Here is a 12,605-nt window from a genome sequence, read left to right as displayed (position 1 = left end):
GCCGAACGGCGCCGCTGGTGTGCCTACACTCATAGAAAATAATGTATTTGAATTTTAAAGATGCGACGCGACACGACGCTGCGCTTCTCGTCCGGTGCGCGACCGCCCGAAATGCTGTTTTTTTCACCTCCGTGCCCAAACGTCTTTGTTTTGGCTTTCGAAAGCAGATGATGTCAGGAAACAGTGGTTGCAATTTATTTTTTAACTCTGTTCCTGAGCATTATAACCCCAATTTGCTATTGTGTGCTATGCATTTTACTGAGGACAGCTTCCACAACATGAGGGAGGTACAGTGCCTGCCGGATTCGCCAAAAAGCTTTTGTTGAAAGACGGAGCAAGGGGCGTGGCAGTACTGAAACACCGTCTAAGCTGTTCGCCAATCACAACGCACTGGGACAGCTAACCAATCACAACACATTTTGTTTTTCGGAAGGCGGACCTTCATCAAAGCCGGAACTAATCGAGCCGTTTGTGCCAGGATGGGGAGAAAGGTATTTTAATAATGTAAATTATGTGAAAAATAATGCAATTTTTTCGAATCACCAAGCATGAGAGCATGTTCTAGTACACCCCCAAAACAAATTCAAGACTTTGTAAAAGAGCAAAATAGGACCCCTTTAAATAAGGTCACCAAATGCATCAGCATCCTGAAAGCCACTTTATTGCGCTGGACTCAGAGTAACCTGTTGTCTTTATGTAGAGCTTTAAGGTCTAGAAATGCAGTGCAATGGAAAAGATGTACTTTCGCTGGAGTTACTGAAAGGGCTGTAAAGATAACTTGAAAAATGCCTATGACTCTGTTCATCTCCTGCAGACAGAAAATAAATATAATCTAGAGAGAGAGGATATGTCAAAAAGAAAAAAAGTTTATAGAAAAATGAAAAGAGGAAGGAGAACATAGAGAGGTGTGAGCTGTAGTACGGGGTGTTCTACGTCCTTCCTCTCTACTGGGAAACTGTGTCTGTGTTCCAGCAGACGTCATACATCTTATCTCACTGAACAGGGAACGTACTCGCATGCACGCACATACAACAGTCCAGAGTCCAAGTGCAGAATGACACACCAACATCTTACCCATCATTCTTCAATCATTTTTGCCTCCACCATTTTTATTTATTTATTTTTTTTAATCAGTAGTTGTTTTGAATGAGGTTCTGTTCCCTCTGCCTTCAAACAGACTGCTTAAAGGTAAAAATCTGGAAAATTCTTTCATAATTTACTTACCCGTGTCATTCCAAACCTGTATACATTTTTTTCTCCTGTGGAACACAAAAAGAGATATTTTGAAATTCTATTTATTTTTTTTAATTTTTTTTTTAAAGTCAATGAAAAGTCAATGAAAGTTTGAAAGTCGAATGAAAGTCAATGGGGTCCAATGTTGTTTGTTGTTTGCTGCTGAAGAAAGTCATACATCAAGGTGAGTAAATGATGACAGAATTTTCATTTGAGTCAGCTGTGCCTGTAATGTCAGTGATTCTTCTCAGATATTTAGAAGAAGCCTCTTTCTCTCTCTTTTTGTTTTAGGACTGTGTTGCCGTCAGTGTTGCCAATTTAGCTACTTTATAGCTAGATTTAGCGACTTCCCCACCCCTTTTGAGACTTTTTTCAAAAGTTTAGGGACAAATATAGCAACTTCTTGGACAAACCTTGTCAAAGTTCTCATCTTGCCCACTGATCTACGTTCATCTTTATATAGATCAGTGAATTTGCCATTGTGATGTCATCTAGTGACATTTAGCTACCAGTTTTAGCTACTTTCAATTGAAAGCAGTTGGCAACACTGGTTGCCGTTTCCCAAAAAGCATTGTAAGCTTAAGAAGACCCCAACCATTTGCACCTTAGAAACCATTGGGAAATAGTTTTGGATTGAGGCAACTCTGATCCAGTTCAGCTCTTCCTTTAAATAGTAGTTTACCATGTGCTTGACTGAGTTAACTATGCAACATTGTGTAATAGGTCTATCATCACAAACATGCAAGGCAGCAAGGGTATAGTAAAACAGAATGTCCTACAGCAGTGGTATTGGCATTAGTTTGATAACCATGGCACACTGTCAGAAAAAAAAGGGCACATTTTGTACCTTTAAGAGGTACAACAGCCTGTCACTGGGCAAAGATACCATTTTGCACTTTTTTTTCTGACAGAGTATTTTTGTGATGGCTTTAGTTAAAGGGATAGTTCACCCAGTAATGAAAATTACCCAATGATTTACTCATCCTCAAGCAATCCTAGGCATATATGACATTCTTCTTTCAGACGGATACAATCGGAGTTATATAAATTATGTCCAGGCTAATCCATACTTCATAATGGGAGTGGATGGTAGCCCAAAATTTGAAGTCCAGAAAATTGCACCCATTCATTATAAAAGAAGTCCACACGGCTCCAGGGGGTTAATGAAGGCCTTCTGAAGTGAAGCGATGCGTTTGTGTAAGAAAAATATCCATATTTTGTAGCATTTGGACCAATCAGACACACATTTGTTCATTAAATTTAACAAATCAATTATTCATTAGATTAACAAATAATCACAGACCCCTCACCCAATAAACATACTGGGTGCCAGCATGTCTGGGAACGACCCCAGGCCTCTGGTTACCATGGCAACCAGGATACCTCAGCCAGATCAGATACATTTTACGACTTAATGGCATGTTGAGAGTCCCTCTCACCATCTTTCAACCATAGGAAAAACATAATGCCCATAAAAATGGACTCTTCCCTAATTAATTCATATGAAAAACTTTCTTTGAATGAAAACACATATCCTTCAGGGCACTGCGTATGTTGTTCTTGTATATTGTCTTTTGTATTGTATACTGTTTTATGCATGCTTATGATAGAACCACTCGTTCATGTAATCTTACCTATACCATGTTTAGTATCTATGAATTCGTCTTCTGATGATCTAAATGAGTGTATATTATATGTTGGTACATAGGCAATATATTAGTGTTCTAAGAATATTTAGTAGTTTTTGCATCAACACCCAATCAAATTACATATGCAAAATACCATGCTCTGAGACAAAGAGTCGTAAAATTTCCCTCCAAAGTTACCATTCCTCATTGGCTCACTCAAATCCCAGAGGAGTGACCTCGATAAAAGATAAAGGCCTCACATTAGTGACCCGCCTGCAGTCTGCGGTTCTGTTAGATTCTGAGAAGATGGGGATGCTGAGCTAGTCTTCTAAGGACACCCTAAGTTTGTGCCAGGCCTATGCCTTGACTTTCCATTCACCAAATATCCTAGGATCTCAGCTGATGTCTCTCTTAGCTCTTTTTCACTTTCCACTGGGAAGAAACTCCCAATTACCACTGAGTCAGAACATCTTTGGAATTCATCACTCTTCAAACCCAGAAGAACGTGAACTGATACTTTCTGCTCCACTCTTACGTCTTGTTTAGACACTGTCTGCCCCTTGTCTTCCAGGCCAGCCCGTACCACCTGCAGCATCTGGACCAATCAGACACACAGTTTTTTTTGTTATATTTAACAAATACTCCGTAACACCCCTCAATCAACAAGACAACTATGAGGGCTCAATGGACCCTTCCCCCGAAATACAGCTAACGCCTCAAAAAGTAAGAACAGGCCTCTGGTTCCATGGCAACCTATGCTGATAACTCTGGTTTTATTGCTCAAAGGAATGCGGGCAGAGCAACTCTAAATTCATTTACCCCTAGGAAAGACACACAATGCCCATAAAACATGGACTCTTCTCTAATTAATTCATGGAAAAACCTTTCTGTGAATGAACACACATCTCCTCAGGACATTGTGTATACCATTACTGTTCTTGTATATTGTCTTTTGAATTGTATACTGTTTTGTGTACACTAGTTAATATAACCCCACCGATACCATGTTTGGTCTCTTTGAATTTGTCTTCTGATGATCTAAATGAGTGTTTATATTATATGTTGATATTTATGCAACATATTATTGTTCTAAGAATCTTTAGTGGTCTTTGCATCAACATCCAATCCAGTTACATATGCAAATTGCCATGCTTGGAGACAAAGAGTCAAAAACTTTCCCTCCAAAAGTTTAAGTCACCATTGGCTCTTTGACCCCCAAGAGATTTGACCTCCACAGACCTGAAAAAGCCTCACTTCAGTGACCCGCCTTGCTTTTTAGTCTCTTTACTCATCTCTCATCACCTTCCCGTCTGCTGGTTGCTAAGTCCCAGAGCCGACGCAGCCGCGCCTGGCAGACCTCGACACCAGTCTGTGGTTCTGTTAGTTTCTGAGAAGATGAGGATGTGAGCTAGAAACTCTTCTGCAACCCTTAAGTCTGCGCCAGGCTTCGGCCTTGTCTTTACATTCACCAACGGTCCTTGGATCTCAGCTGATGTCTCTCTCAGCTCTTCATCATCTTCATCTGGGAGAAAACTCTCCCGCATCCTTTCTTAGAGTTGATATGAAATTACACTAAATGTTCACTGGACAAACAGATTAGTTGATGGCAATTTAATTATGCTACAGTTACTACTGGCAGCTCATATAAATAATTGTAATTAATCATAATTAATTGTAATTATTTATATACATTTCCCTTTTGAGGTCATTTGCTACATTTACAACTTTATAAACCTTAATCTGTAGCTTCCGCTAAGTGTCGTACGCACGTTCAACGAGAGAGTGGCGTCAAGCAAAAGACGTAGCATGTAGGCAAACGCGGTGACGAACCCGGAAGTGACGAATGTGGAAGCGCAGAGGAGAGAGCAAAACAAAACGCCGTTCACAAATTAGTAGTACAAAACGAGGATTTGGAAAGGAATATGTTGGAGGATTTAGATATAAGCCAAGAGGACACTGGTTTTCCTTTGCTGTAAACAAAACTTGTTTCTCGCGAGACTTGCATATTCTCACCGGAGCTTATGCTACGCCTACGTGCTACGTCATCCGCTGGACGCCACTCTCGCATGAACACGCCTACGACAGTTAGCGGAAGCTACTCTAAAAAATGCTGGGTTAAAAAGGGACAAACCCAGCTATTGGGTTGTTTTGACCCAGCGGTTGGGTTCAAAACAAACCAACCACTGGGTCAAAACAACACAATAGCTGGGCTTGTCCCTTTTTAACCCAGCATTTTTTAGTGTAGATATTAAGGTTTATAAAGTTGTAAATATGGATATTTTTCTTACACAAACGCATCGCTTTGCTTCAGAAGGACTTTATTAACCCCCTGGAGCCGTGTGGACTTCTTTTATAATGGATGGGCGCAATTTTTTGGACTTCAAATTTTGGGCTACCATCCACTCCCATTATAAAGTATGGATTAGCCTGAACAGTATTTAATATAACTCTCATTGTATTCGTCTGAAAGAAGAATGTCATATACACCTAGGATGATCTTGAGGGTGAGTAAATCATGGGGTAATTTTCATTTTTGGGTGAACTGTCCCTTTAAGAATTAAGTCAGGAATTTGTGAATTTCTGTTGTGGACTGGTTTTGCAAGAAAAGTTTTGCCATGACAATAAATATACAGTGATTTAAGCACAGTTAATAGGGATATAAAATATTCTCAAACAGAGAAGTAGCTTTCATTTTAAATGGCAAGATTTTGTGATTCTATATTTATGGTTATAAAATGGTTTATTTGTAATGAGGACTTCAGACGGAATGTGATTTTTGCCCAAACCTATAGTGGCAGTTCTGAAATTTTACTTGAGTTCAGGTTGAGAGAGGTGTTAGCTTTGGTTAGAACAAAGCTTACCTAGAATTATGTGTAGTTCTACTCACTGCAGCAGGATTTAGTGCAGGCACCTCAGCTGACTTGGTAAATGAATGTCTAGGTTGTGCCCCCCTTCAGTTAGTACAAACAATGTATTTGTATTAAATTTTTAATTTACAATGCACAAAACCCAGTATACATTATGTAAAAAAGCAAGTTGCCCAGCAACCCTCATACTTAAGCAAAATATGCCAATCAAATATTCATGAAATATTGACTTTAGTTTAATTTTTAAGAACTTTTACACAATAGCTTTATTTTAGCCCAGCCTGATACAATACAAAAAGTACGAAGTCGCCGATTCGCTGTTCCTCTATAGAGCATAACTTTTAATTAGTTGTTTAAATAGTGCTAATCATGCATTGCCTTTCATGCTTATTTTAAATGTTTAAAACTTCAGATATAGATATAGACACACACCCACTGCTCCGGGTGTGTGTTCACGGTGTGTGTGTGTTCACTGCTGTGTGTGTGCACTAAGGATGGGTTAAATGCAGAGCACTAATTCCAAGTATGGGTCACCATACTTGGCCACATGTCACATGTCACGTCACATATAGAAAATGAAAATATACAGTAGAATTAAAGATGCTTCAGACATCTTACAAGATTGCCTTGTCTTTTCTTATCCTCCCCATTTTTAATTTCCTCCTAAACAGGAATACAGATCTTAAAGGCTGTCTGGTGAGGCTATGAAATATAGCCTGAGGTACAAAAGTCTATCTACAGCGACTCCAAGAACACACAGTTCTATGAGACTCAATGAGGGCAAAGGTCATGTGGCTGCTCCAATAACGTCAAGTAACACCTGCTGCTGCAGATGTAAATTCACACATACTGCTCTGAGACTGGTCAGAGAAACACAGTGGCCGAAATTTGATGTAGTCAGGAAAAGAGCTTCTTTGGATAAGGAATTTTTCAATATAACTCAAAATGTACATAATTTAATAAATTTAGGGCATGTCAGGTGACTGATGACTTTCAATGCACAGCACCAGTCATTCTGAATCTTATCTCAACAGTATTTACAAATACAGGGGAGTAGCTGTTATAAATGAAGCTTGTCAAAATTGAAGGCTTAACTGTAGGAATTTAAGGACTACTGGTAATGCAGACACTGTCTGGAGTCTGATGCAATACATTTAGTCTGTCTTGAGTCTGTTACCATAGATACAACAGTGTATTTGCTATAATAAGACATGGTCAACAAATAAGTTTTTGAATCAACATTCATTTTGAAATACAAAATTGAATTTCTGAATCTTTTCTTTAGACATTAGAGTTGAGTGATGGAACACATTTACTATTATTATATTTACTGTTAAAGCTTTGTGACCTGTTTTGGCCAGATTTCAAAATTGTCTATTGAGAAGTTTTCATAGTCCTCTAAGACAATGCAAAGTTTCAAGACACTGAAACATGCTGCTTTACACACAGAAAGCGGTTATTAAAGTTATCTCCAGCACATCAAATCAGAGTGTGGGTTGGACTTTCTGCGGTTGCTATGACGATCATAGCATTCTGCATGAGATATGAGTGAAAAAGAAACCAAATTTGAGTGTACAAACTGAAGACGCACAAGTTAAACACTGCAGACAGTACACATTGGGAACGGGAGGGGAAAAAAAAGCATAATACGATTAAGCAAAATTATTTGCCAAGAGAGCCCCCACACAGCCCACAGCATAGCACACTGTAAACCAACATCAGGCCCTCACTGGCTGCTGTTACTGCCGCTGTTGTTGTTGTTGCAGAGGTCTCCGGGGCCTCCACCAGAAGCAGGGGGCTGCACATTGTCTGCGAGGTTGTGAGCATGCTCTAGAAACAGGTCTTTGAGCACACTCAGTTCTTTGCCAAGCAATTTGATTTTGGCCTCCAGTCTCTCATTTTCCTCCTTCAGCTCATTGACACGCTGTTGGGTGTCCTGTGCCTTCTGCTTGCTGCGCATGCGGCTCTTCTTTACGGCCAGGTTGTTGCGTTCTCTCCGTTGGCGGTACTCGTCGCTGTTTTTATCCATCATGGACTTCTTCATCTTGCTGGGTGGTGTGGCCTTACCCCCACCTCCGGGACTCACTGGGACTAATTGAGGAACCTGTCAGAATTAAAAAAATGTCATGCATAGTAAAGACAAGCAACAACATACCTAATACACAACAAATCTGCAGTTTTGACAATTAGGTTGCAAATCTTCTATAAATCTTTTCTATAAATTCTTTAAGACTATGAGAAAGTGGATGATTGGATGCACTTTATGAATACATACCATGGTTTAAGCACTGCAAAATGGCAGTGGGATGCTTTTACAGAGTCATGAATATTAAAAGTCATAAACGCATGGGTAAGTAGGTTTGTTGATGTGTGTACCTGCTGTAGTCCTGCAGCTCCTGCCGGGTTCAGTGCACTATTATGTGGCTGATTCTGTATAACACTGACGCCGTTCTGATCTGTGTTGGATATTTTCTGTTGCAACTGCTTGCTCATTTGGATCCACTTCCACTGTCTTTCTCTCTCCCTCTCCGACCTGCGTTGTCAGGCTTCGCAGAGCTGGACTTGGTGTTAGGTGGTATTGTGAGAAGTTGAATACCACAAAATGTAGCCGTGTGCCTAAAAACCAGACAGGATAGAGAGAAAGAAGTTAGACAAAGTACTCTGCACACATCAGCATCATACTCCATCACATTTTGCATAATTTGGTGCCACACAATTCCCACCTGAACAGACGCACCGCGCAGAAACGCATTATTTCAGCAAAATGCTGCAACACCTAAAAGTCGGGTCAACCACTTGTGCTCATCCGTTAGCATCATGTTGTTGTAATCCGACCGTGCTGCCATGTCAATGTGCATATGTGGCAAATTCTCTTTCTCTCCTATGAGCGCGAGCTCAAGTGTTGCCCGCAGTTGCATCATCGCTCGCGCTCCCACCCGCTCCTTTCTACACGGGAGAAGGGAAACTCCGTAGCCATTCAGAACTATGTCGAGCTAAGTTAACATTTTAAACAAACAGCAGAATAGTAAAGCTACTGTAAAGCAATTTATAGTTTATCAGTGATCATAATAACGGCGGCCAGTGTTTTGCATGTTATTTTGAATCATATCAGGCTGGTTACATCACACACGGAACTGTGGGAATGAAGGGGAATACCGCTGACTTTCAACAACTACATTCAAAATGGCAGCAGATCTGGTAAATCAGTATTGTAATCTATCGCGTAACCATGTAAAAACACTCATAATGCCGACAGAAGTGTTTCTTTAAGTTTACGTGCGTCCGTAGCCAGTGGGATCCACTGCAAATTAGCGGGTTGGCTAATTAGCTGTCACATTCCTAACCATGGCGTCAGGCGTCTAACGATGAACTGAGAGCGCATACAGGCAGCTTTCTACATAAAAGTTACGTGAATCAAGAACAACGAGTAGATCGCGATCATGTTTAATCGTGGGTTATGAAGCTCTCGCTGGCCTCAGATCCGGGAGTTTAAGGTATTTTGCAATCGAGTGAGCGGCAAGCCATCGTTTAATCGATAAAAACAATTCCGAGTTTGAATAGCTATCTTACAATATACCCAGACAACCTTACCTTGAAAACCTTCGAGGCTTATAAGTTAATAAAAATAATATCCTCTTTGTTCACGGAAAAAAACAAGCACAGGTTGAGGTATTATTGTTTGGTAAAGCGGCGTTTGGGAGTATTGCGAAATCTTGTGACCATGTAGGGAAATCTGCTCTCGCAACCAATCAAATCAGAGGGTTGGGAGAGATGACGAAATGCACTATTTGATTGACATGTCACTAAACCAATCAGGGTGCATTGGTCGGTTAGGGGCGTTTTCATGCGATAAAACATGAGATCAGTCAAGAATACTAAACAAGGTAACAGTATACCTCTCATTTTATGTTACGGACATGGCAAGTTTTAAAACGTGTTACATGTGGTTACATAAGTGCAAACAGTAAATTATTAAGATTCACAGAAGCGCGAGCTAAATAAATTATTCACTAATGCATCTCTAATACTCTGTTAACAATTACGTTTTGCACTTTTAGCAATAGGACGTCTAGTCTGAGACAATTCTAGCACTTTAGACTTCTAGGAATTTATTGTGATTGTCAGTCTAACACCAACGAATGAAACATATCAAGCCAAATAAAATATGGTTATGTTAACGACTTGCTTATAATAGAGCACAAAATGTGCACAAATGAGTTTGTGTGTCTCGCATTGCCTAAAGTCATAAATTACCCTAAACTATCCTGCCCTGCAAAATCCTTCACTGCCATTTCATTTAATTTATTTTTCATCTCACACACTTTCATGTTATATTATTTAGAAATTACTGGACATTTTGGACCTAATAAGAGGATTACTTTCTTTTGGTATGCAGGACATACATGTAACATAACCTGTTAGGCTACTACATGGCTCCATATAGTAATTTCTAATTCTGATATGGTAAAGAAGGGTAGACTAAAACAGAAAAACGTAATGCATAATTAGTCTGTTGCAAGATACATTTCTTATGGCCTCTCGTCTCATTCTGTCAGTTGTGGTACGTGCCAGGCTCTCGCTGTGACAATAGAGGGAGCTCCTAGACTGCGCACGCACTGATTAGCGCCTTTACGCGCGCTCCAGCTTCAGCGCATGCAATTCTCAAGACTCCTGTGTGCTTTCCAGCTTCTCTCGCACTAGGTGAGACGTGTGATGCACTGTGTGTTTTGGCAGAGTAGTCGTATTCGTTGTTGTGCGCAAAGATTTTCTCAAGCGTTTAGAAAATAATGCATGGCACAATTTTGTAGCAGCGACCAGAGGAAAAGAAAAGAAAAAACGCACCAAATAAAATACACAAAGATAAAATAAATCTTCATTGGATGCACAAAAAACACTTGTGGCGGGCGTTTTCTTTCTTGTTTTATGAGAGTTAATGTGGAGCCGAATCACTTGACTTACCTTATTCATTTATCAAAACAATTTCATCATATGGCATATAAGGCTCCATGGTGCATTTTAATGCAGGCGAATGAGTTTTAAGGCAACAGCAATAATGTTTTCTTCTTTGTTCACCCTTTCGTTCTTTCTCTCTTCTATGCCACAAAGCAAAATTTGATAATAGTTATAGAAAGATTTTTCTACTTCAGCAATTTGTATTTCATTCATATAACATCCGTAACATATAATGTCCGTAACCGTCTTGCCATTGTAATCGGTCCTATGTCAGTTTAGTCTGCGCTCACATACCTCTCTTTACGATTCTTTTCCCCACATTCATTGAGAATTTCAAACATGCATTTCAGTTCCCACCTCCAACGGCTGCTACAATACATATCATAACCTAATGAACAATTCTACTGCAGTGTTAAATAAAATGCATGTATATGATAAAAACTTTATTACTGTTATTTATGAAAAAAATTATATTATGATAAATTGATTAATTTTATGAAATGATCGCATACTGTTTCACTTATAACTCAATAATAATGATATTTGTAAAGGACCAGGTTGATATCAGTGCGTGCACTGAGCTCTTGCGCAAAGATCACGCAGCGAAGCATTAGGACCCAGAGCACACCCGCCCTCCAAACTCCAAAGCGTATATAAGTGCACTCAGAAAAGTGCTTGACAGATGTGAAGCTCACACGCTGTGGGTGTAAGTGTCATTTCTACAGGACATCTCGTGTGGTGTTTCAGCCTTTACACTCACATCCATTTTACGGCCAAGTACACAGCCACGACAAGCTGCGCGCTCGCCTGTCCCGAGAACGTTGAGCCAGCGCGGCTTTCTCTGGTACTGCGAACAAGCTGGATTCCCGGAGCTCTTCACCATGTCTGGCGGGTTTTAGATACTCCATGGAGCAAGCAAACCTCTACGAGGTCGCCCCAAGGCCACTTATGACCAACCTTGTACAGAGTCAGCAAAACGCCTATACCTACAAAGACACCGCTGGAGACCTGAGCGACATCTGCGAAAACGAGAACTCCATCGACATCAGCGCATACATTGACCCTTCTGCCTTCAACGACGAGTTCCTGGCCGACTTATTCCACAACAGCTCCAAGCAAGAAAAACTCAAGCTGGCGAGCGGAGACTACGAGTACCCCCACGGCGCCAATGGCACACCGGGGCCCCCGCAGATGTACGGCTGCCTGAACGGCTACATGGATTCCTCCAAACTAGAACCCATCTACGACAACCAGGCACGAATGAGACCCGTGGCCATCAAACAAGAGCCCCGGGAGGAAGATGAGCTCGGCCACTCGATGCCACCCACATACCACCACACTCAACACCATGCGCCTCATCTGTCGTACCTTCAGCACCAGATCGCGCATTGCGCCCAAACCACCATGCACCTCCAGCCGGGTCATCCCACGCCTCCCCCGACGCCCGTACCCAGCCCTCATCACCAACACAGCCACCTGCCCTCCATGAAGATGGGCGAGCGAGGGAAAAACAAGAAACGGATCGACAAGAACAGCTGCGAGTATCGGCTGAGGAGGGAGCGCAACAACATAGCCGTGCGCAAGAGCCGAGACAAGGCGAAAATGCGTAATGTGGAGACGCAACATAAAGTGACAGAATTGTCGGTGGATAACGAAAGACTGCGCAAGAGGGTAGAACACCTCACGCGAGAACTGGACACGTTACGGGGTATCTTCAGGCAGCTTCCCGACGGTTCGTTTGTCAAAGCCATGGGCAACTGCGCCTAACAAAGCGAGCTGGACTTTTGAAGTAACTTGCGTGATTTTTACGTCTGCTGGATAAACGCTGACACATTCTGAAAGTGTTTCTATAGGAGCCAGGCAGCTGCGGTATACATGTGCCTTTTGTACAAAAACAAACGATAAGCTCATCTCTTCACACATT

The 12,605-nt window shown here is 41.1% G+C and overlaps 2 protein-coding genes across 3 annotated transcripts; one reads left to right on the top strand and one right to left on the bottom strand.

Annotated features, from left to right (window-relative positions):
• Positions 1-6,383: 6,383 nt before the first annotated feature.
• Positions 6,384-10,058, bottom strand: LOC107657127 (CCAAT/enhancer-binding protein gamma-like). Of its 2 annotated transcripts, none has more exons than XM_016445146.1 (3): positions 9,320-10,058; positions 8,105-8,344; positions 6,384-7,832 (listed from the first exon to the last, which is right to left on the bottom strand). In XM_016445146.1, the coding sequence occupies exons 2-3, from the start codon at positions 8,219-8,221 to the stop codon at positions 7,455-7,457; spliced, it is 495 nt and encodes a 164-aa protein (XP_016300632.1). In that variant the 5' UTR covers positions 8,222-8,344; positions 9,320-10,058; the 3' UTR covers positions 6,384-7,454. The 2 variants fall into 2 exon arrangements, with proteins under 2 accessions (XP_016300632.1, XP_016300633.1); XM_016445147.1 differs by lacking the exon at positions 9,320-10,058 and adding an exon at positions 8,452-9,311.
• Positions 10,059-11,341: 1,283 nt separating this feature from the next.
• Positions 11,342-12,599, top strand: LOC107657126 (CCAAT/enhancer-binding protein alpha-like). Its single transcript, XM_016445145.1, has one exon. The coding sequence runs from the start codon at positions 11,588-11,590 to the stop codon at positions 12,446-12,448; it is 861 nt and encodes a 286-aa protein (XP_016300631.1). The 5' UTR covers positions 11,342-11,587; the 3' UTR covers positions 12,449-12,599.
• Positions 12,600-12,605: the final 6 nt, after the last annotated feature.

The sequence above is a fragment of the Sinocyclocheilus anshuiensis genome, unplaced genomic scaffold, assembly GCF_001515605.1.
Source record: "Sinocyclocheilus anshuiensis isolate Anshui unplaced genomic scaffold, SAMN03320099.WGS_v1.1 scaffold944, whole genome shotgun sequence".
NCBI lineage: Eukaryota > Metazoa > Chordata > Actinopteri > Cypriniformes > Cyprinidae > Sinocyclocheilus > Sinocyclocheilus anshuiensis.
This window is presented reverse-complemented; position numbering and strand designations above follow the sequence as displayed.

Excerpts from the sequence above, each read along its gene's own strand:
- LOC107657127 (XM_016445146.1), bottom strand. The coding sequence starts at position 8,221 with ATGAGCAAGCAGTTGCAACAGAAAATATCCAACACAGATCAGAACGGC. Across the intron at positions 7,833-8,104 it reads GAGCTGCAGGACTACAGCAG|GTTCCTCAATTAGTCCCAGT; the intron begins GTACACACATCA and ends TAATTCTGACAG.
- LOC107657126 (XM_016445145.1), top strand. The coding sequence starts at position 11,588 with ATGGAGCAAGCAAACCTCTACGAGGTCGCCCCAAGGCCACTTATGACC.